A 20340-nucleotide genomic window follows, 5' to 3' on the forward strand; every position below is an offset into this window, starting at 1 on the left:
CATCCTCTATAATAGGTTACCTGTTAATACCGTCGAATTAACGTCATGATTACACCCGTGATTGGGTTCTGTGGCGTTCTCCCACCCTCCCATGTCTCTCAGGCTCCTTCCGTACAAGCCAAATGCCGCGTGCCCGTGTCCGAGGTTCAGTGAAGACGAAAAGGACGTGTACGTCACATACGGAGCCTGCCGTGCTGGTACCGAGATACACGCGTAAGACGGCTCAGTGCACCCGTCAGCAACGCCGCCTCAGGACAGTCTCCGCCTAGGTGGACTGGCTGCGAGCGCATGTGTCGTAATGGATATACGCTGTGGCGCAGCGATGCAATACTAGCTTAGCGCTGCGCGTATACATGCGTACGCCTAAACATGGGAGGTCCAAACACGGTGGCTGTGTCCATTGAGACGCAATGTCTCGAACTTGCATTCAGTCGAGACCGAGGGATCTCACGCGATGGAGCCGCAGTCTAGCGAGTGACGGAGCGACGCGGCGGCAAGACAGTAACCTTGCGCGCCAAAGTCTGCTGAGGCGTCGACATCCTTCGGAGTGACAGGAGTAAGGAACAGTACCGGAACAGATTACCACATGCCATAAGCGTTCTCGAGAGCGTCGGCGGTGTGGGTCCTTACTGACGAGACGTTCTGCAAGTGGCGACACCTGGTCATGGCTAGGGGCGGATTAGGATTCTGTCCGTGTTCTAGGAGCGGGTTAAGGTGTGTTCTGCGATCAAAAGCTTGCAAAGTATAAGGTGCGCTTAGGCCGGTGCCTTTGTTCCTTCCGGAATAGGACCTGGGGAGACGTACCTGGCGGGCCTGGAGGACCCGATGGGACCTGATGCGGACCTGACCCGAGCCACTTGTTCTCGTAAACAGGAACGTGCTGGTTCAACTCTAAATTCTCCTTGTCCCCATCAGATCAGAGCCCAATATCTCCCAGGCAGGTGTCGAAGGGAGTACGAGTGCGGAGCCGCGCGAGCTACGTTAGCAAGGAAGCTCAGCTGGGACCTGCGTCGCGTCACGCCAGCACGCTCAACATCAGCCACGAGGTAAATCAACGGCGGATCGATGCCACGAGCTGCAGGAGCGATAGGCGACCAAGACAGACATGCCCGCTGCCCGCTTTCCGACCTAACGCTCAATTCCCCGTCCCTCGGAGCACTCCCTTGGTCTCGCTAGTTGGTCCTGTGGGGGCTCACTGGGCCTCCCGACACAAGGCAAACTACGGTACGCCACGCGGAGTACGGCATGCGGCTCCCGGCACTCGCGCACGCGGCAATGCAACGAGCACCGAGCACCGAGCACGTAGTGCGCCATCAGCTGCCCGCAACAGCCTCGATACGGGGCCAGTTCCCAGTTCCGGAGGTCGGTGAGCATCTGACCATAACTCGCCAGTGCGGCAACGTAACATGTCTCGCCAAGAGCTGTGGCTCCCGAGTCCTGGTCTCCGCCAGGTCAGCAATGTGAGACATTGATTCACTGTCCCTCGCGGCGGTACGGCGGTGCTGTCCGTGTCGCAGCCTCCGCTCGGGACGTCATCGCAGCGGGCAGCGGACGGTGCCCGCTGGCTTGATTCGGAGTCTCAGTACGCAGCGCCCAGAGTGCGGAGTCCTCGCGGAGTTCAGCGGAGAACTTGGGCGGCCGCCTATTGTGCGCTGTATGCGGAGCTGGCCTCTTTCGATGGCGAATGATTCATTTTCGGAGCACTATCGGTAAGTCAGTAAACCTATCGCATCCCGATAGAGACTCAGAGAGCTATCGGTACGTTAGGGAGAGGCACGAAGAACTGACGCGCCGGGCTGTAACTGACTTACCTTTTCCCGTCCCGCTCCGGCACCGCATGCTTTTGACTGATCCGACGAGAAGCTGATCCCACAGACCTTCCGATCCGCAAGTCGCTCTAAGCCGCATCTGACACAACGGACACCACTGCGCCGGAACGAGCGCAAACCGCAGGAAGGGCGAACACGTTCCTGTCCCCTCCGTACCCTCGGTGTCCTCCGCTCTCTCCGCGGTAACGTGCTCGCGCTCCGCCTGTTTCCGTTCCTGCGACCAAGTTGCGCTCCTTGCGCTCCAGCCGACTCGTACTTCACGCTCGTTCCTGTACCTTGCATCATGGTATTGCAGTGCTCGCGGCCCCGTCAGATCGTCATGACTGTCACGCTCTCAACATCCCGCCACGGCTTTGAGACCGCCGTGATACCGGCGTGATAGCGCGAGTACACTGGAGTTACACAGGATCTAGACCCGAATGCCTACATCGGTGCTTATCACGGCACCCTGCAGGATCTGGAGCGGGCAGTTGCTGCAGACTGTCTTCCACGCTGCCCACTCGAAAGCAAAGCGCGCTTAGACTCAGTCTCGCACCAGCACACCTGATCAATATCCCCTCTCGGTTTCTCCCAGACTGCGCCGGTTTGGAGAACGAACTTTACGAATACCAACAGCTGACGTGCGCAGCTTAACGTTGCCCGCTGTCGGCAGCGTGGCAGACGAGAGTACGAAACACCAACGAGAGAGTTCACGCTAGTGCACCACGCCCGAACGTAATCCGATGGAGCCGCTGCAAGCTCAGCTTGGGCCAGACCTTGTGGCCATGTGGCTGTCATGCTCTCATGCGAGATCCGGATTTCCAACAAGCTGGTCTGGAGGCTGCCCGAAGGTCTACTAACATGCGAATAAACGCCTTACGGCGGTGAGCCGTTCGTGGCAGCCCATCGGTTCGCAGGCGGCGCTCAACGCTCAACGCTCTTCGAGCGCTCTCGATCTACTACTGTACTGACGACCAGCAACTTACAGCACGCCTCATCCAGGAGGTCAGAGACGAGTTCTGTTTCTTGCTGATCGAACGACTGCGTCGATTTCTCGTTTCTCATTCCGAAGCCTTCGCAAGAGCCTTCGTTTGAGCCACTCGATGCCACAAGTCTCCAAGTGTCCTATGAGATCTCGTCTGATCGCAGTACAGTCCATCCGTTGAGCCAGCCGTCCCCCAATCCTCATTCGCGTCTCAGCCACCTCCAGGACCTTCGCCAGACTGCGTCTCCGCTAGTCTACAGAGTCTCATCGGAGAGTCTACCGGCTATGCGGCAGCCCGTAAGCACCTGCTTCTGCGATCCTGCAACGACAATGAAACCACAGAAGCCGCACACCCTGGCGCCATCGAACGGCTTGCCTGCCAACAAGTGGCGCTTGTCCGCGCCCGTTGCTCTGATCGCTCTTCTTCCCTCAATGGCTGCGATGGCTGCGACACAAGGGCTTGCTGTCATGTTTCTATTGTTCTCAACGCCAGCTCGACGCCGGCTCTGTCACGCGCCCACGAGTGCTCGTGCACGGCCCATTGCCTTCCGAGCGAGCATCGCAAGCCGAACTTCGGCATTGCGTCCACTCATAATCCGATGACGAGATAGACGAGGCATGGGAGGCGTTAGGGCTGCACAGATCACCGGAATGCATCGACGTTGGTATATAGAGGACGAATTAGGATGACTATAAGTTGTGTGCGCCTGTCGGCGACAGAGGCTGGCAAGTCTTACAAAATAACTGAAATGTTCAAATACAAGTGAAGTCGGGAATCGTGTCGAAGACGGTGGGTGGCCTGCGAGGGCGGCTCAGAGTTAGAGACGCTTGCCCGGTACGAGGGTGAAGATGATGGTGAAGATTGCCGTGAGGAGGATGGCGAGAGCCTCGACCCAGAGCGCGCGGAGGAATAAGAGCTTGCGGACGTACGCCTCGCGGATGGTGATGAGGTGGAACGGCGTCGTCTCGGACTGGAAGAGGAAGGCGAGAATGGGTGAGAGGGAGTAGTACGCCGCGAGGAGTAGGTTGAACGCGAAGAAGAAGGGGATGATGACGTAGAGCCTGTGCGACTTGGGCGACCAGTCGAGGAAGATGAACGTGAACGCAAGCACGAACGCGCCCCAAAGCACAACGAGACCGAGGATCAAGTGCAGCAGCGAGCTCATGGGGGTCAGGTTGCCGAACGCCTTGGCGCGGAGGAAGCGGGGGAACGCATCCTGCTCAAGTGCGCGGAAGATGAAGAGCTTCTGCGCGTGGAACAGGTCCGGAATCTGCGGCGAGACGTGCCCGTTCTCGCTGACGGGGAAGTTGGTCATGCGCAGAGCTGGCGGGAGGTAGACCTCACGCTCCGCACCAGGCAACAGGTAGCGCAGGTAGATGCGCTCGGCGCTGTCGACGAGCGCCTGCTTCTCGATCGCGCGATCGCGCGCGAACACTGTCGGAGCCCTCGTCGCCTTGCGCTGCGCCCAGCCCCGAAGAGATGCACGCGACGTCCGCCCGCGGACACCCGGTAAGCTCGTATGCGAGCCGTGCATGCTCTCCTCGAGCAGCGGCGACTGAGCCACTGGCGACGCGAGCGGGCTGCTGTCGTCGTGCCCCCGAGTGTGCGCCGGCGGCAGAGGCGCAAGCTCGTCCTGCGAACGTTCCGTCGTCTGTTGCTGGCCCTCTCCCCATCCCTCCGTTCCTGGGCTGATTCCTTCTCGCTCGTCTCCTGCGGTTTCGTTCAGGTTGAGGTACGGAATGATGTATGATCCGTTTGACCTCGCGTACTGCGCAAATTCGGGCCAGTCCTCGGCAACAGGGCGGCCGGATCGACGGAGGTCCTGCACGTCAGCTCAATGGCCTGGGCGTCCAGCTTTCTGGTCGTACCTTGAAGTAAGCCTTGCACAAGTTCTCGTGCTGCTGCACATCAAGCCAGAAGTCGAGGACATCTTCAGAGTTCTCGCGTTGCAGGAAAATCTGCCGTTGGTCAGTCATTATCGTCACCTAAACCTTTCCGGCCTATCAAAGGAGGCTAGCACGGATGGCGCGGCACGTTGGCCGTGCGGCTTTCATCCGCCTTGATGCAGCTCCGCGACGCACGTAGAAACAGAAGAGGTCGAGCGGTGTGCGTGTTCTCCGGTCCAGTACCTCCTGGAGAGTCGGCAGGCGCTTCAGGTTGAGGTATCGAGAGTTGCGCTTTGAAGACTTGTCGCGTCCTGTTGTCGGTGTCACCGGAGGTGTCATGTGAGGTTGATCGGCATTGCGCGCTGTGTCGACCCTCAGGTTCTGCTTCTCGCCGACGGACTCCATTTGGGGCGAGTCGGAAAGCTGAATGGGAAGACGAGTAAGGACCGTGGGTGATGTGCAAGTCAAGTCAAGAGGAACAAAGAAAGCTTGTGAAGGTGAGGTGACATGTAAACCTGGGCTGAACCTGGCTTTGGTTCCCGTACCGCCCCTGTGCGGCGCGTCGCTAGTGCAGCCTGCACTGCCCGAAGCAGTAGCCTGTCAACAGGCTCGTGGAATGGGTTGCCGCACAGGCGGGAGCAAAGCGCCAACCGATCGCAGGTGGATCACGTGCCTTACGTTCTAGCAACCTGGATTAAAGCGGAAGAATAGCCAAGAAAGTAATACCCACGTGCCATGTTACGCCATTGGTCTCTTTGTATGTCGCTCGCACCAAAAGGTCTTGGTCGTTTTCTTGATACTATATAACCACTCGATACCCCCATCCACAGCGTCTTGTCCTCTTCCCATCGTCGCCTCTAGCCAGCGAGAGGACAGACACCAGGTGAAGTCCGAGGACTAGCACGCATCCTTTGCGGGGTGTGGCGTGGGCTTCTGTCTCCACCTCAAAGCAATCGCCTTCTCTTCTTTTGGTCTGAAGCCTTCCCTCCCCTCGCGGCACTGCGACGACAACGGCACCGTTTGGTCGCGCGCTCTCGTCGTTCGTCAGCACTACCCGGTGTTCGACTTCCTTCTGGTCACGGTCCACGGGTTCCCGTGCTGCTCGATCCAGGAGTCGGGTTCTCTTCTTGAGCCGACTGCCTCGCGTTCACCATGTTCTTCATTGTTTGTGTCTCCCCACCGGCGAGCGCGGTGATGCTGACACTCGTTTCTTAATCTCAACTGTCTGCGACTCATCATAACTACAGCGTGAACTCACCCACACGATTCTCCTTCACCCGTCCTACTTCGGAGCCCAACTCGAGGACTACTTGAAGCTGAAGCTTTACGAGGACGTCGAGGGAACATGCAGCGGTAAACATGGGTGAGTTGTGCTTTGAGAGTTACGCGATCTTTTTATCTGACACCTCACAGTTACATCATCTCTGTCGTCAATGTTACGGACATTGGTGAGGGCAAGATCATGCCTTCGACGGGACAGGCGCGCTTCAAGTGCAGCTACACCGCGATTGTGATGAAGCCGTTCAAGGGCGAGGTCGTCGACGGCAAGGTCAGCAACGTCAACAAGATGGGCTTCTTTGCGCACGTCGGACCCCTGCAGGTCTTCGTGTCGTCACATGTGAGTGTTCATTCCATTCCTTCTCACCTTTCCCTGTCTATGATGAGTTTTTGCATAGGGACATCAGTACTTTCGAGAATGTCGATTTATGCTGGGAGATCTTGTAGTAATTGATCATTAGCTCTGAGACACCCACCCTCTCTTCTCTCTCTTTTCCGTGAGATATGATGGCTGACGAACTTCTAGCTTGTCCACGCCGACATGAAGTTTGACCCGAACGCGAGCCCGCCGTGCTACCGGTCAGCGGACGAGACGATCCAGGCCGGAAGCCGTGTGCGCATGGAGATTGTGGGCTGCCGTATAGAGGCGAACGACATCTTCGCGATCGGAACAATCAAGAAGGACTATCTGGGTCAGATCCAGGATTAGAAGAAATATTTAGTTGGTTTAGTCGGTGCTGGCCGAGGCCGCGCCGCTTGTATCGGTACAGCAGCATACCCACATCATTTAGTACCTTAGTATCTAGCACCACGCATAAGAAGTTAGAAGTCAGGCTCGGTATTTCAGATGTAACAGATAAAAGAGTACCCCGAGACGTGAGACGCGCGGAGCGGTAGGCCAGGCGACTAGCACGGCTGTCAGTTCTAAAAGCAGACGCAGGCGACGATCAGCGTCACTGGATCGGATCGCCCAGTCACCAAGGGCGAGACAGGTACGTTCTGCTTATCAGCGATCGCAGATCGGCTGTGGAGCCCAGGCCACGTCTTTGAACGTGAGCGGTGCGAGGGACGGAGCAGATATCAGAGAATGACATGCTGAGGTATGAGTGCTGACAAGAGACGATCGGAGATTGGGTGGACAAGGTCCAGAGTTTTACGGGCGGATACGGCCGTGGGTGCGATAGACAAGTTTTCGTGATCGGCAGGCTGCCCATCTGGGCCTGGGTACCTCGGCCTGCGTCTTGCACAGATGAGGGAGGGGGTGACGTCGTTCGTTATGCAAACATTGCCCAGGTGTCCTGATATCTCCTGGACTGTCCTGATCCCTGAGCATAAGACCTGGAAAGAACGTGGCTGCAGACGAGTCTTTTCTGCAGACAGGCAGACCCAGAAGGAGTGTTCTCGCTGGATTTGACGCCTCCCCCTTTCCCTTTTGCCCCTGGCCGCCAGGATAGGCAGGATAGGCAGGATCGCAGGAACGAAAGCTTCAGCTGCTTCAGCCTGAGTCCTCAGCCTGAGTCTGCATCCGGCCCAGCATGGTTCAGCACGGATGTCCCAGGCATCTGCCAGGCAGCTGCCAGGCTCATGCCCGTCGGGCCCCAGCCCTGCATGGCCCTGTGCCGTGGACCGTCTTGGTCATCCTTGGCACGAGCTGCTGGCTCGGTCACCACTCGTGCTCGGCCATGCCCGGCCCTCGTCGCTCGTCGCTTGCATGATCTGCTGATTTACATGCTGTGAGATCAGGTTTTCGAAGAGAGTGAAGATGCATTAGACTTCCGATCGCTTGCCTCTTGAAACGCATGGGCGGCACAGACTGTAATCAGAATGCGGGGAAGCGGCCGTGCACACTGTGCGCAGAGCCATGCGTAAGTTGGAGGACGTGGGACAAGCAGCAGCAATACACAGCGATTCCCTTCGGTCGGAATCGAAAGTTTGTCAGAGCATACGACTTACTGCCCGCTGGCCGCTGGCAGGTTGCTGGATTGACAGAGCCAGGCACCATTCTGAAAGATTGGAAAGAAGGGTTCGTGGTCGATCTGACACTCTGACACGCTGCGCAGCTCCATCATTTCGTTGCGGGGGTTGGTCGTTGCATGCTTGATGGTTTAGTGTTGACGACGCGTTGCACTGCCATTGAGGGCTGTATACGCGTCGGCCTCGTCAGTGTGAGATGTAGCTGTGTGAGCCATCTGTGCCGCTGAAGGGGACGAAACAGCCCCGGTTCCGGAGCCGTGAAACACAGGACCGCCTGCATGACAGACGCCGTACATGGTGGACCCGACGCAGCATGCAGAGGAGGGAGGGAGGCGGCTACGGCGGGTTGAAGCCTGTGCGGGTTGAATTCTTGGCCCGGCGGCCCTGGGCATTGCCTCAGCAGCCATGAGCCATTGACTACGATTGACTGATCCGGCCAACACCCACCTGGATCCTGCACCCACGGCCCCCGCCCAGCCCAGCCATGCCAGCCAGCGCCCAGCTCTAACTCCCTTGCTCCGTCCACCACTCTAATAATCTTCCATTCCTCCATCATCAACCACCTGTACTTGTCCCTCCCCCCCACCGTACCTCGCCATCGTCCAAGCCTCCCCATCTCCGACACACCGACGACTGTGCATCCTCCTCGCTCTCTTTCCAGCCTTCTATCCATCAACAATCTACACTGGCATTAGCATAGCTTGTTCGGCACTTCGACTTTTTTCACTTCCCCCTTCCGGTCTGCGCGTCGCGACACAACAAAACATCCGACACTACCCTAGTCCACTCACCTGCGTCGCCGAACCTCCGCAGGCCCACCGATAATCCTTCCACCTCTTCTTTCACCTCGCGGTACCGCACACACCCCATCACTTCCATCCGCATCAACTGTTAACCTCGAGCCCCTCACTCCATCTCGACCCGATCACAAGCACAGGCCGACGCGCCTTTTGCCCTCGTCACCCCTATCTGACTCGCCGCCCAACATTACCTCAGCACCGGTACCGCCGAACGAGGGGGCCATGCCGGGGTCGACGTCGGGAGCGCCATTAGTCGCTCGCCGACGACAGCGGCGGCGCGCTCGAGGAAAAGGGTCAAAGTATGACCGCTACATTGCCGAGCCGATGCGAAAGGTGAACCCATGGAACTGGTTCACCAAGAAACGTGGGCCCGGCTACCCTCGAACCATCTTCATCAACGAGCCGCTCCCAGACGACTACTATGACAAGAAGGGCCGCGTCCTCAAGAACAAGTCGTTCTGCTCCAACCAGAACATCACTTCCAAGTACACCATCATCACATTCGTCCCCCGCAACCTGCTCGAGCAGTTCCGAAGAGTCGCCAACATCTTCTTCCTGTTCATCGCCATCCTGCAGTTCTTCCCCAAGTTCTCGACTATCTCTCCCGGTTTGGTCATCCTGCCCCTCATCGTCGTGTTGGCGATCACCATGCTCAAGGATGGTTACGAGGACATCAAGCGCCATCAGTCCGACCACAAGGTCAACCACTCGGTCGTGCACGTTCTCGGTGGAGGAGGCTACGTCAACCCGAACCCGACGAAACCAAAGAGCAAAACCTTTGTTCGTGGCATCCCCCTCCCGCACCGCAGGAGCAAGAAGAAGGCCGCCGCCGAGAAGGAGGCGCGCAAGAGCCTTAACCTCGACCCGGAGCGCGCGGCCTCCCCTCCGCCCCGCATGAGCCACGAGGAGATCCGCCGCGTTCAGTCGCACGTCTCCAACTGGGACGATGACCCCGAAGCCGGTGACAGTCCCAAGGAGCTGGGCTGGCAGCGCACCATCTGGGAGGACGTCAAGGTCGGCGACATTGTCAAGATCTACGACAACGAGCAGATTCCTGCCGGTAAGTCTCCGTGCACGGGGCGTCCGGGGCCCGCCCGGCGATCGGCCCCCGAGGTGAATTGCTTGCTAACGTCCTTTCAGACATTGTCATTTGCGCGACCTCTGAGGAGGAAGATGTTTGTTTCGTCGAAACGAAGAACCTCGACGGAGAGACGAACCTCAAGTCCCGCCATGCAGTCCCCGGTCTTACGTTCATGGACAATGTCGAATCCGCGTCGCAGGCGCACCTCCACCTCAACATGGATGCGCCCGAGGTCAACATGTACCGTCTGAACGGTGCCGCCGTTCTGCTCGGCGACTCGGCCCGCGACCCCTCGAACCCGGAAAACACTCACCCCATCTCGTTAGACACGTCGCTGCTTCGTGGCTGCGTGCTCCGTAACACGGGCTGGGTCATTGGCATCGTGGCATTCTCCGGTGACGACACCAAGATTGTGCAGAACTCGGGCGGCGCGCCTAGCAAGCGCTCAAAGGTTGAACGTCAGATGAACCCCCAGGTCATCTTCAATCTCTTCGTCCTCGGTCTCATTGCCATGGTGTGCGCCATTGTCGACCACGTCCTCGAGAAGCGCTGGGTTAAGCGCGAGACGTACTGGACGCTGTATGACGACCGCCCGGGAGACAACCCCAACGTCAACGGTATCATCACGTTCCTCAATGCGCTCATTACGTTCCAGAATATCATCCCGATTTCGCTCTACATCTCGATCGAGTTTGTGCGCACCGTCCAGGCCCTGTTCATCTACTGGGACCACAACATGCAGTACTTCAAGAACGGCCACAAGATCCGCACAACCGCCCGCTCATGGAACCTCTCCGACGACCTCGGCCAGATCCAGTACATCTTCTCGGACAAGACGGGTACGCTCACCCAGAACGTCATGGTCTTCAGGCAGTGCTCCATTGGCGGCAAGGTGTACCTGGGCGACCCGCCTTCGCAGACCGATGAGAACGGCAAGGAGAGCACCCTTGACCAGCAGGACATGCCCGTCGTCGACAAGGTCAAGTCTACCGACCCCGACACCCCGACCGACTCGACCGTCGACGACGACGCCACTTCGGAGAAGAAGAAGCCCAAGGTCCGCGAGACTCCGGTCTTCCACGACAACGAGCTCACCCACGACATGGAGGACAGCGACTCGGAGCAGGCCAACATGATCAACGGTTTCTTCACCGTTCTCGCTCTCTGCCACACTGCGCTCGCCACTGAGGACGAAGACGGCAACATTGAGTACAAGGCTCAGTCGCCCGATGAGGCTGCGCTCGTCCAGGCCGCCGCCGACGTCGGTTACCGTTTCCGTGGCCGTGACCGCAACATCCTCCGCCTGGAGACGCCCTTCTCCGACGAGATTGAGGAGTGGGAGCTGCTCAACGTCCTCGAGTTTAACTCTGCCCGCAAGCGTATGTCCGTTATTGTGCGCAAGTGCGACGAGAAGGGCCAGCTCTTCCTGCTCTGCAAGGGTGCCGACAACATCATTTTTGAGCGCCTGAACAAGGCGGATGCAACTCAGCGCGAGCTCATGGACAAGACCGACAAGGACCTGCAGGTGTTCGCCTCTGAGGGTCTTCGCACGCTCTGTCTCGCCTACCGCATCCTCGACTACGAGGAGTACGACGACTGGCAGCGCCGCTACCACGAGGCCGAGGTTTCGCTCGACCACCGCGAGGAGAACATTGACGCCGTTTCCGCCGAGATTGAGTGCAACCTCACGCTTCTTGGTTCGACCGCCATTGAGGACAAGCTCCAGGACGGTGTTCCCGAGTGTATTGCCGACCTCAAGCTCGCGGGCATCAAGGTCTGGGTCGCTACCGGTGACAAGCTCGAGACCGCCGTCGCCATTGGCTACACGACCAACCTGCTCACGCCGGAGACCAACCTCATCATCATCCGTGAGGGCAATCACACCGTGTACGAGCAGCTGCGCGACTCGCTCGAGGGTTTCTTCGGTGACGACTCGCTTACCCGCTCGCTTTCGCTCGCCCAGGAGGAGACTCGCCCAGCGACATGCGCCGCTCGACCCAGCTTGCGCGTGTCAACACTGGCGTCCGTTCCCTTGTCGGTGACGATAACGGCACCCGCCCCGGCGGCTTCTCGCTCGTCATCGAGGGTCACGCTCTCGCCGAGTGCTTCCAGGACCCCGAGACGAATGACCTGCTCCTCGCCCTTTCGATGAAGTGCAACACTGTCATTTGTTGCCGTGTCTCGCCGCTGCAGAAGGCCCAGATCGTGCGTCTCATCAAGGACAACCTTGGTGTCATGACGCTCGCGATCGGCGACGGCGCCAACGACGTTTCCATGATCCAGGCCGCCGATGTCGGTGTCGGTATCTCGGGAGAGGAAGGTTTGCAGGCTGTCAACTCGTCCGACTACGCCACTGCCCAGTTCCGCTTCCTGAAGCGCCTTCTTCTCGTGCACGGCCACTGGTCGTACTTCCGCAACTCGACCATGATCTGCAACTTCTTCTACAAGAACGTTGTCGGTATCGGAGTCCTGTTCTGGTACATGATCTACTGTGGTTGGTCTACGACATACGTCTACGCGTACGTATACCTGCTGTTCTGGAACGTGTTCTGGACGCTGTGTCCCGTCATCGCCATCGGTATCTTTGAGCGCGACGCCGACGAGGACTCGCTCATGGCCTGCCCGCCCCTGTACCGCTACGGTCGCGAGGGCAAGTATTACAACTGGCCGCGCTTCCTCTACTACCTTTGGGAGGGCGTCTACCAGACGGCCATCATCTACTTTATCCTCTGTTACACCTACCACGTCACGACCACCCGCGGCGACGGCTGGGAGGTGTACAAGGACGAGATGTCGACGACCATGGCGATAGGAGCTGTCATGGCCGCGAACCTGTTCTCGGGTCTCAACATTGATGCCTGGTCGTGGTGGGTCGTGTTCGCCGTCTGGGTCGGTCCCTTCCTCATCTGGGTCTTCACGGCCATCTACTCGATTGTTCCGCCGACGACCTACTTCTCTGGCGTGTACGGTAACGACATTTTCCTCTTCCGCTCTGCCGCGTGTTGGTTCGGCTGGCCGTTCGTCCTCATCATGTCGCTCATGCCGCGGTATCTGTACAAGTACTGGCGCCAGAACTTTGGCACGAACGACATTGACCTCATGCGTCTCGTGCGCAAATACAACCCGAACGTCAACGTGTACACGGATCCGCGTCTCGGTGGACACTTCAAGCGCGAGGTCGCCGAGGTCGAGGCCCCGCTTGACCGGTACCCGACCGACGGCTACGGCCACCACTACAACGACAACTTTGAGATGATGGCGCCGTACGACGAGGGCAACACATCGGACAGCTTCCAGATGGACGACATGCACCGCCGCCCCTCGACTGACTCGCGGCATCACGCGGACCACCCCGTGCCGCAGTACACTGGCGCGGCCCCCGCGCGTCCCAGCTTCCAGAGCGCGCGCCCGTCCTTCCAGTCCGCCCGCTCGTCTGGCCGAGGTAGCGCCATCGACATGTCGACGGGTCTGAGCCAGCAGCCCAGCCGCGGCTTCGGGTTCACGATGGAGGAGAACGGCGTGGCGATCCGGCGCATGCAGAGCCGGCTGTCGCAGGCGTCCGTCGAGCGCGGAAAGCACTACACGCTCCGCCGGCTTGCGGCGCAGAACCGCCGCCGCAACGCCGAGAACAACAACAGCGAGCCTGGCACGTCGCCCTTTGGCAAGCTGCGTACGCGTGCGGGCTCCATCCTCAAGGGAAGCAGGAACCGCTCCTCGACGCTCAAGAGTCACAACACGGCAACGTCGTCCGAGATGCACGGACTCAGCGAGACGCTGGATGACCCGCGGCCGTGAGCGCGCGAGCGGCGAGCGAAATGAGTCCGAGCCAGCGCCAACAATAGACCAAGAGACGACCCCCAAACGACTACAATTCTTTAATACCCGCACACAAGCACACACATAGAGCGTCCCCCGGGCGCAACGGCACGCACCCACACGCAGGGCGGCCGACATAATCACTTTCATCCACCTTTACCTATTCCCCTTCCGTGACCAGCCAGTTCATTTCTTCGTCGTTCGTCGCCCGTCTTATCTTTTCTCTTTCTACTGAAATTGCTTAGGACTAGGAAACATCAACGTGTATGAGTAGGACTTGAGGAGATGAGTGGAGTGGGGTTAGGTCCTTTAGATTGCTATGCATACGGTTACCGCGTACGAGCGGGGCACGAGCGCAGCGAGTGCCTGCGAGAATCGACTGAACTTGAGCATTGAGGTCTGATCTCAGATTAGTGAGGCAATGTCATGAACGTGCAATGGCTTACGCGTCGAGCCTTCAGTTATACGAGCAATGTGGGCAAAGCGCAGCCCAAGAGATTTCATCCTCGTGCTATTCTTGTCCCATCGTTCCGTCTATACTTGGCAGAAGCCTCCTTCGGGTCTGGGCTCTCTCCCTAGGATCTTCCTCGTACGCGTTGGGCAAGGTGCGCATCGCCACTGCCGGATCCGATCCAGAAGGAGCGCATCAATGATGATCCCATCGTCTCACGTCTCTTTGGGTTCTTCGGGAGCTCTTCGGCGCAGTCGAGTAGCACAGCCTCGACGATTGGCCAAGTTCTTAGTTGGGGGGTCGCTGGCCGTTTCGCACTGCACACTACAGCTCTCTCTCTCTCTAGATATGACATGGTGTTCTCTACTGCCTGCTTCTCTCTGGCACAGTCGTAGCCGCGAAGGCTTATGTAAAAGGCATAGCCTTCGGTAACGTGTGGCTTCACGTGCCATGTTCGGCCGCTCGGCACCTACAATCCGTTGGGTAAGCCACAGCGCCGAGATATTGTTGTACAGACATTGGGCAGTCCATGACCACTCCGCAGTCGTATGGACCGCAGGTCAGAATGTCAGCTAGTCAGTGCTACTCGGGCCGTCTGTGCCGCTGTAGGCATGTAGAAGTGGCAGCCGCACACGCACACGCGATAGTGAGAGGTCAGACTGCGGGATGAACCGCCTCCCCGCCTCCCCGCCTCCTCCCCGCCTCCCCGCCTCGTCTCGTCTCGTCTCGTCTCGTCTCGTCTCGTCTCGTCTCGTCTCGTCTCGAGAGGCAGTCACCTTGCCAGCTCGTCTGACGCACACGACGGATAAGGTTCGGCACGTCTCCTCTTTCCGCGGAGCACGCGGAGCATACGCCCTGGGTTGTTCTATCCTTACCTCCCAGCTCCCAGCTCGAAGTTCGACGGGTACTGCGCCTCAAGCTGGAACGGAGCGAGACGCGTAAGGCTTGCAGACATACCAGACTTTAGCGCTTTAGCAGGGCTTAGCGCGTTCCGAAAGCTGACCCAACTGGCCCATCTGGCGAGTTGGTAGACTGCGGCATGCGGCAGGCTGCGAACAAAGCCGGCGTTTTAGTTCTAGCCCCCTAGTGCTGGGTCCGAACAGTCAGGTCGCCGCCAGGCCGCCAGGCCGCCAGCCCGGTTGCTGTTATGCTGTGCACACCAGGCGAGTCTCGGCCATGTGGCATTACATGGCTTGTGGAGCAAGCTCGACCATGCTCAGATCGGAATCTCGGCGATGAGCTGAGTTCTGGACAAGAGCGGCGCAGTCGCCAAGCCATTCAGAGATGATATCAGCGCAGACTTTGCGTGACGCACAGCCCACACCTTGCAGCTCTGGGCGGGCGGGTTGAACCTCGTATCTAGGGTTAAATCGTGAAATCTTAATCGTTCGCTTGTCTCTTCATATGGCCCGTAGGCTGCAAGCATTTAGGCGCATTAGGCGTTCATATGTTGATGCAAATGCCCACTACGGGATGCTGGCCCAGTGGTAAGCCTCTCGGACCCTTCGGTGGACCCCGTGGACCCTGACTTGACGCGTACCAGGAGCGGACTTTGTGGACCTTTGTGTCCCTCTTGTTCCCTCTCGTCGCAGGCTTGGCACCAATGGATTGGCCACCCAGCCTACTACTCCGTCACGGCCGCCGCGCTCTGACGACGCAAGCCGACGCAGGCTGCATGCACAGAGTGGGTCCGAGCTTGGGCACCCAGATCCACCGTCGCTTGGCCAGTGCCCGAACCTGCTGCAGCGCTGCAGGCTGATGCACTGAGGCCAGAAGACTGAGGGCTGCAGGGGCCAGGGGCTGCGGTTGTTTTTGTGTGCCCAGTGCCGCGGTGCCGGCTCCGATCGGCGCAGCGACGTAAGACGTTGCGTCGGGCGTGTGTTCTTGGCCTGGCCTATTTTCATCATCACTCTCCATCGTATCAGCACCGCTTCCTCTTGCCCCGCATTCTTTTCTTGCGTTAATTTCCCTCTTCTTCTAATAACACGCTTGCGCGCTCTTATAACATACCCACCGACACTCCTTGCACTTGCTTCATTGCTCTTTGTCTCACCACCGACAGCTTCGACCTGACGCCAAGCCGAGTGGCGCTCCAACACACGCGCCCCACTCCTGTCTGAACTTAAGACGTCTTCGAATCCCGACTTCATCACCCTCTCTACTACCCCCATCATGCTCACGCGCCTAGCCCTCGTCGCCGGGCTCGCGGTCGCCGCCGCGCAGAGCGCCGACCCCTCCGACCTCGCCAAGAGCCTCGGGCTGACGGAGAACTACCAGTACGAGTTCCCCTCCCAGCCACTCGAGCAGGACTCGGCCGACAACTACCTCTACGACAACTGGCACCTGAACCACGGCCAGATCCAGTTCGGCGCCGGCGACATCACGTTCCAGTCTGACCCGGCGGGCGGGAAGCGACGAAGTCTCGCCGTCCGTGCCGAGGACGATAAGGAGAGGAAGAAGGAGTCGTCGTCGAGCACGAGCTCGGCCCCGACACCGAGCGGGACGGGCGCCGCCGCCGCTGTCAAGGATAGCAAGACGTCGCTCCGTATCGAGTACCCCGCTGGCTCTTACTCGAATGCGACGGGCGGAACACAGTTCTACTCCCAGCCGCTGAACGCGACGTCGGACACGCCGAAACCCGCCGACGGGGCCGGCACCAACGGCAACTTTGAGCGCATGCTGCTCTCGTACGACATCTTCTTCCCGTCCGACTTTGAGTGAGTTGACGCATTAGGTAGCGGTGACTGACCCCAGCTTCAACAAGGGCGGCAAGCTTCCCGGTCTTCGCGGCGGAGACGACCCGCACGGCTGCTCCGGTGGCCATTATCCGGAGGACGGAGGGTGCTTCTCCACGCGTCTGATGTGGCGCGAGGGCGGTCTTGGTGAGGTATACGCGTACATCCCGAAGAACGGCATCAAGGACTTCTGCAAGAAGAAGGGCATCTCGTGCGACGCCGACTACGGCACGTCGCTGAACAAGGGCTCGTTCTCGTTCCCGCGCAACAAGTGGCAGACGATCTGGCTCTACGTCGAGCTGAACAAGATCGGCACGGCCAACGGCGTCGTCGCGCTCTACGTCGACGGCAAGCAAAAGTTCAACATGACCAACCTCGAGATCAGGCGGAACGACCACGTCGACAGCATCGGCGGGCTGTACTTCTCGACCTTCTTTGGCGGCAACGACCAGTCCTGGGCCTCCCCGACAAACCAGTACACGTTCTTCCGCAACATGCAGATCTTTGCTGGTCTCGGCGAGAGCCAGCACCCGGGCGACCCGACCAGCGGCGCGACCAAGAGCACGCCGAGCTTTGCGTTCGCCGCCGCCGCTGCCGTTTTTGTCGTTGCGGCTTCGGCGTTCTTCTAAGCTCTTGCAGCGCTGTCGCGCGGCACATGTCTGGCGTGGGCACGTTTGTAATCGCCTGCGCTAAGCTCTACCTTGCATACCATTACTTCATACAGTGCGACGAACCCGCATTCCGCACACCCAGCCAGCCCCTGGGCTGTTTATAGATGTTCATACACCATATTTTGATCTGTACTACGTAACGCGTACACTTTGCATGCAGCCATAGACTTTGGACGGAGCGGGAGCGCGGTAGTGCTGTCGTGAGCTGGATCGAGCGGGGAGAAGTGAGCAGAAGTGTGGTCCAAAGATAGCCATCGTTCGCGACCGACGTGCTGCGGCAGCGGCAGTGCAGCGCTAGAGTAGTCCGGCGGAGGCAGTGCACTCTGGATTCTCTGAAGCGATCGCAGCGATCCTCAAAACACCGAACATCAGCGCAGCTTTCATATTGCAGCACCCGAACAGCCCCGCAGCAATCCGTCAAGTTATCAAGAATAGACATCCATAAGAAGAAGAAGACGATATGTCGGCCCTAAGCGAAACCGCACCGTTCCCAGTGCGCGGCCAGAGAACCGCGCAGGGGGACCAACGGCGCAGCATTTTAACAGGCTCTGAACGTTGTTCTTCTCCAGCGGCCATTGAGTTTCGCTCCACGGTAGTTTTGAGAAAAGGAGGATCTTTGGTTTTAGCTGGAGTTTGCGAATATGTATGGACTTTCCAAGATTCGCGCGGCTGTCGAAATTTATACCCTCCGGCTGCACTGGGCACTGGGGCTCGCACCGTCGGGTGCGAGGGAGGGCGGCCTCCACCGCGATCCACTGACTGGCCGCTGGCTGACACGAGGCACGGAAAGTGCAGCCATGCGTGTGCCACAAAAGTGAGCAGGCACGCGGAGTTCCGACTTTGCGTTATTGCCGATCCAAAATTCTACCACAGCCAACCAAGTCGACGGAAGCAATTCGACTGTCCCTCCCAGCAAGGCCTCGCACGCAGACAGACGACAGCTACAAGCACCGTTCTGAGTCCTCCTTACCCGTCAACCCCTTTCGATACGTGCGTAGCGTGCTGAGTGCTGTGGACGACGTGCTGACATTCTCGCTCGACATCACCGGATACTACGATCTCTGCTTGCCTCTCTTCTCGAACGAAATAAAACGACACTCGCGTTGTGTTGGAATTATCGCCGATCGACGAAACCATTGCAACCCCCGACACACGACCGAACGGACTCTTCTCAATTTTCTGCTCTGCTCTGCTGCTCGGACGGAACATCTGCTCGGACACGGAATCCGCTTGATCCCGCTGTACTGCACCCGCTTTGCGTCCGCCGTCTTGCAACGAAACAAACGAAACTGCTGTCTGGAAACTGGAACTTTTGTGATTGAAACTGTTGGACCTGGAAATTTTGATCGTGTATCTCTCATCGACAATCAACGCGAACGACCATCTACAGAACCAAAAATGGCTCGCACCAACGTCGCTGTCGGCCTCAACAAGGGCTTCCCTACCACCGCCATCCCCAAGGCTGTCAAGCCCTCGCACAAGAAGGGCATCAAGACGTGAGTCGGATGGAAGGCAACTGGATTCGGGCTGGGCAGAAACGCCGGACGACGAGGATCTGAGAAGTGTCGAGAATGGAAGCGGAACGCTTGTCTTTCAGTGGCATGGTTCTGGCGGGTCTGCACCAACATCACACGCCCGCAGATCACCGCCCGCTACCTCTTCTGCCAGCCCCGATCCAGCCTCCCCCAGCTAGTTTGAGTGGGACGTATAGCTAACCCCGCAGCGAGAAGAAGATCTTCGTCAAGTCGATCATCCGCGAGGTCGCCGGCTTCTCCCCCTACGAGAAGCGCGTCATGGAGCTCCTCCGTAACTCGAAGGACAAGAAGGCCAAGAAGCTCACCAAGAAGCGCCTCGGCACCCTCCTCCGCTCCAAGCGCAAGGTCGAGGAGCTCTCGTCCATCATCCAGGAGCAGCGTCGCCAGGCCGGCCACTAAACTCTTTCTCTGCCTCACTATTGAGAGAGTCTAGGGAGCAGGTCATCGGATGTACTTTTTATGCACAGGAGCTTAGAGCTTACACCCCATACAACTGGGCTCCCGCGCGGCATGACATGGCATGGCGTGGCATGGCGTGGCGCGGGGCATGAATCGGGTTGCCGGATATATGGACACGGGCGTATATGGGCTGCACTTACTACTCACGACTGACTGATGATTCGCTTGACAAACTCCGACAGAAGGAAGAGGTTTATCAGCGGCAAATCGGCGTGCCTGCTGCCCTTCGTCGCGTCGTCTCCTCTTACCCGTCCAACACCCACGCTCTTCACACTTCTGATCTACAGTATGAGCCCGTCAGCCGCTATCACGCCCAAGCGTGGACCGGATCCAGCCCTGGTGATCACACACGACCTCTGGTACCCCATCCGGATCTGCTCTCTACCGTAGGGAGCGGCCGTGACGGCGCATCACCAACCGATTGTTCTGGCGTCCTGGGGCGCGGGGGCGGGACACACGCCTAAAGTGGTTCTGCAGTGCAGATTGCCGAGTCCGGGTTGGCGGAGCTGCACAGTCGACAGCCGTCGACCCGGGCATGCTCCGGATCGAGGCAGGAGGCGAGTGGACGCCGCGCGTCGTAGCTGAGCGCGCGTCCACATAATCTCGACGGAGATGGCGCGCTAGTTACTGGGACAGCCTATGGAGGAGAGCGCAAGGCTTCGCAAGGCTTCGGCTGCCTGCTGTCCTGGGTTAGTCTGCGTCCTAGGTGACTGGTGACGCACGGCCTGTTGTCCCTTGACTGGCTGCTGCGACTCTCGGCGAGGGCCATTGTTTGCATATGGCTACAGACGGAAGTACTATACAGACTTGGGGGGCTACATGACGTGTTTGCCCAGAGAGAACGGGGGCTTGATATCCAC

At 58.8% G+C, this 20340-nt stretch overlaps 5 protein-coding genes across 5 annotated transcripts; 4 read left to right on the forward strand and 1 right to left on the reverse strand.

Annotated features, from left to right (window-relative positions):
• Window positions 1–3611: 3611 nt before the first annotated feature.
• On the reverse strand, window positions 3612–5417 carry A1Q1_01649 (bud site selection-related protein; the record flags this gene model as incomplete). Its single annotated transcript, XM_014324688.1, has 4 exons — window positions 3612–4616; window positions 4663–4752; window positions 4876–5255; window positions 5411–5417. The coding sequence occupies 4 exons, from the start codon at window positions 5415–5417 to the stop codon at window positions 3612–3614; spliced, it is 1482 nt and encodes a 493-aa protein (XP_014180163.1).
• Window positions 5418–5832: 415 nt separating this feature from the next.
• Window positions 5833–6667, forward strand: A1Q1_01650 (uncharacterized protein; the record flags this gene model as incomplete). Its single annotated transcript, XM_014324689.1, has 4 exons — window positions 5833–5844; window positions 5928–6043; window positions 6094–6298; window positions 6485–6667. The coding sequence occupies 4 exons, from the start codon at window positions 5833–5835 to the stop codon at window positions 6665–6667; spliced, it is 516 nt and encodes a 171-aa protein (XP_014180164.1).
• A 2389-nt stretch (window positions 6668–9056) lies between these two features.
• A1Q1_01651 (phospholipid-translocating ATPase) lies at window positions 9057–13608 on the forward strand (the record flags this gene model as incomplete). The annotated part of the gene is made up of 3 exons (XM_014324690.1): window positions 9057–9792; window positions 9873–11681; window positions 11777–13608. The coding sequence occupies 3 exons, from the start codon at window positions 9057–9059 to the stop codon at window positions 13606–13608; spliced, it is 4377 nt and encodes a 1458-aa protein (XP_014180165.1).
• A 2644-nt stretch (window positions 13609–16252) lies between these two features.
• A1Q1_01652 (uncharacterized protein) lies at window positions 16253–17444 on the forward strand (the record flags this gene model as incomplete). The annotated part of the gene is made up of 2 exons (XM_014324691.1): window positions 16253–16767; window positions 16835–17444. 2 exons carry the CDS (start codon window positions 16253–16255, stop codon window positions 17442–17444), a joined length of 1125 nt encoding a protein of 374 aa, XP_014180166.1.
• Window positions 17445–18884: 1440 nt separating this feature from the next.
• A1Q1_01653 (60S ribosomal protein L36) lies at window positions 18885–19420 on the forward strand (the record flags this gene model as incomplete). Its single annotated transcript, XM_014324692.1, has 2 exons — window positions 18885–18982; window positions 19210–19420. 2 exons carry the CDS (start codon window positions 18885–18887, stop codon window positions 19418–19420), a joined length of 309 nt encoding a protein of 102 aa, XP_014180167.1.
• Between the last annotated feature and the right edge of the window lie 920 nt (window positions 19421–20340).

Source organism: Trichosporon asahii (assembly GCF_000293215.1).
Source record: "Trichosporon asahii var. asahii CBS 2479 unplaced genomic scaffold scaffold00050, whole genome shotgun sequence".
Classification (NCBI taxonomy): domain Eukaryota; kingdom Fungi; phylum Basidiomycota; class Tremellomycetes; order Trichosporonales; family Trichosporonaceae; genus Trichosporon; species Trichosporon asahii.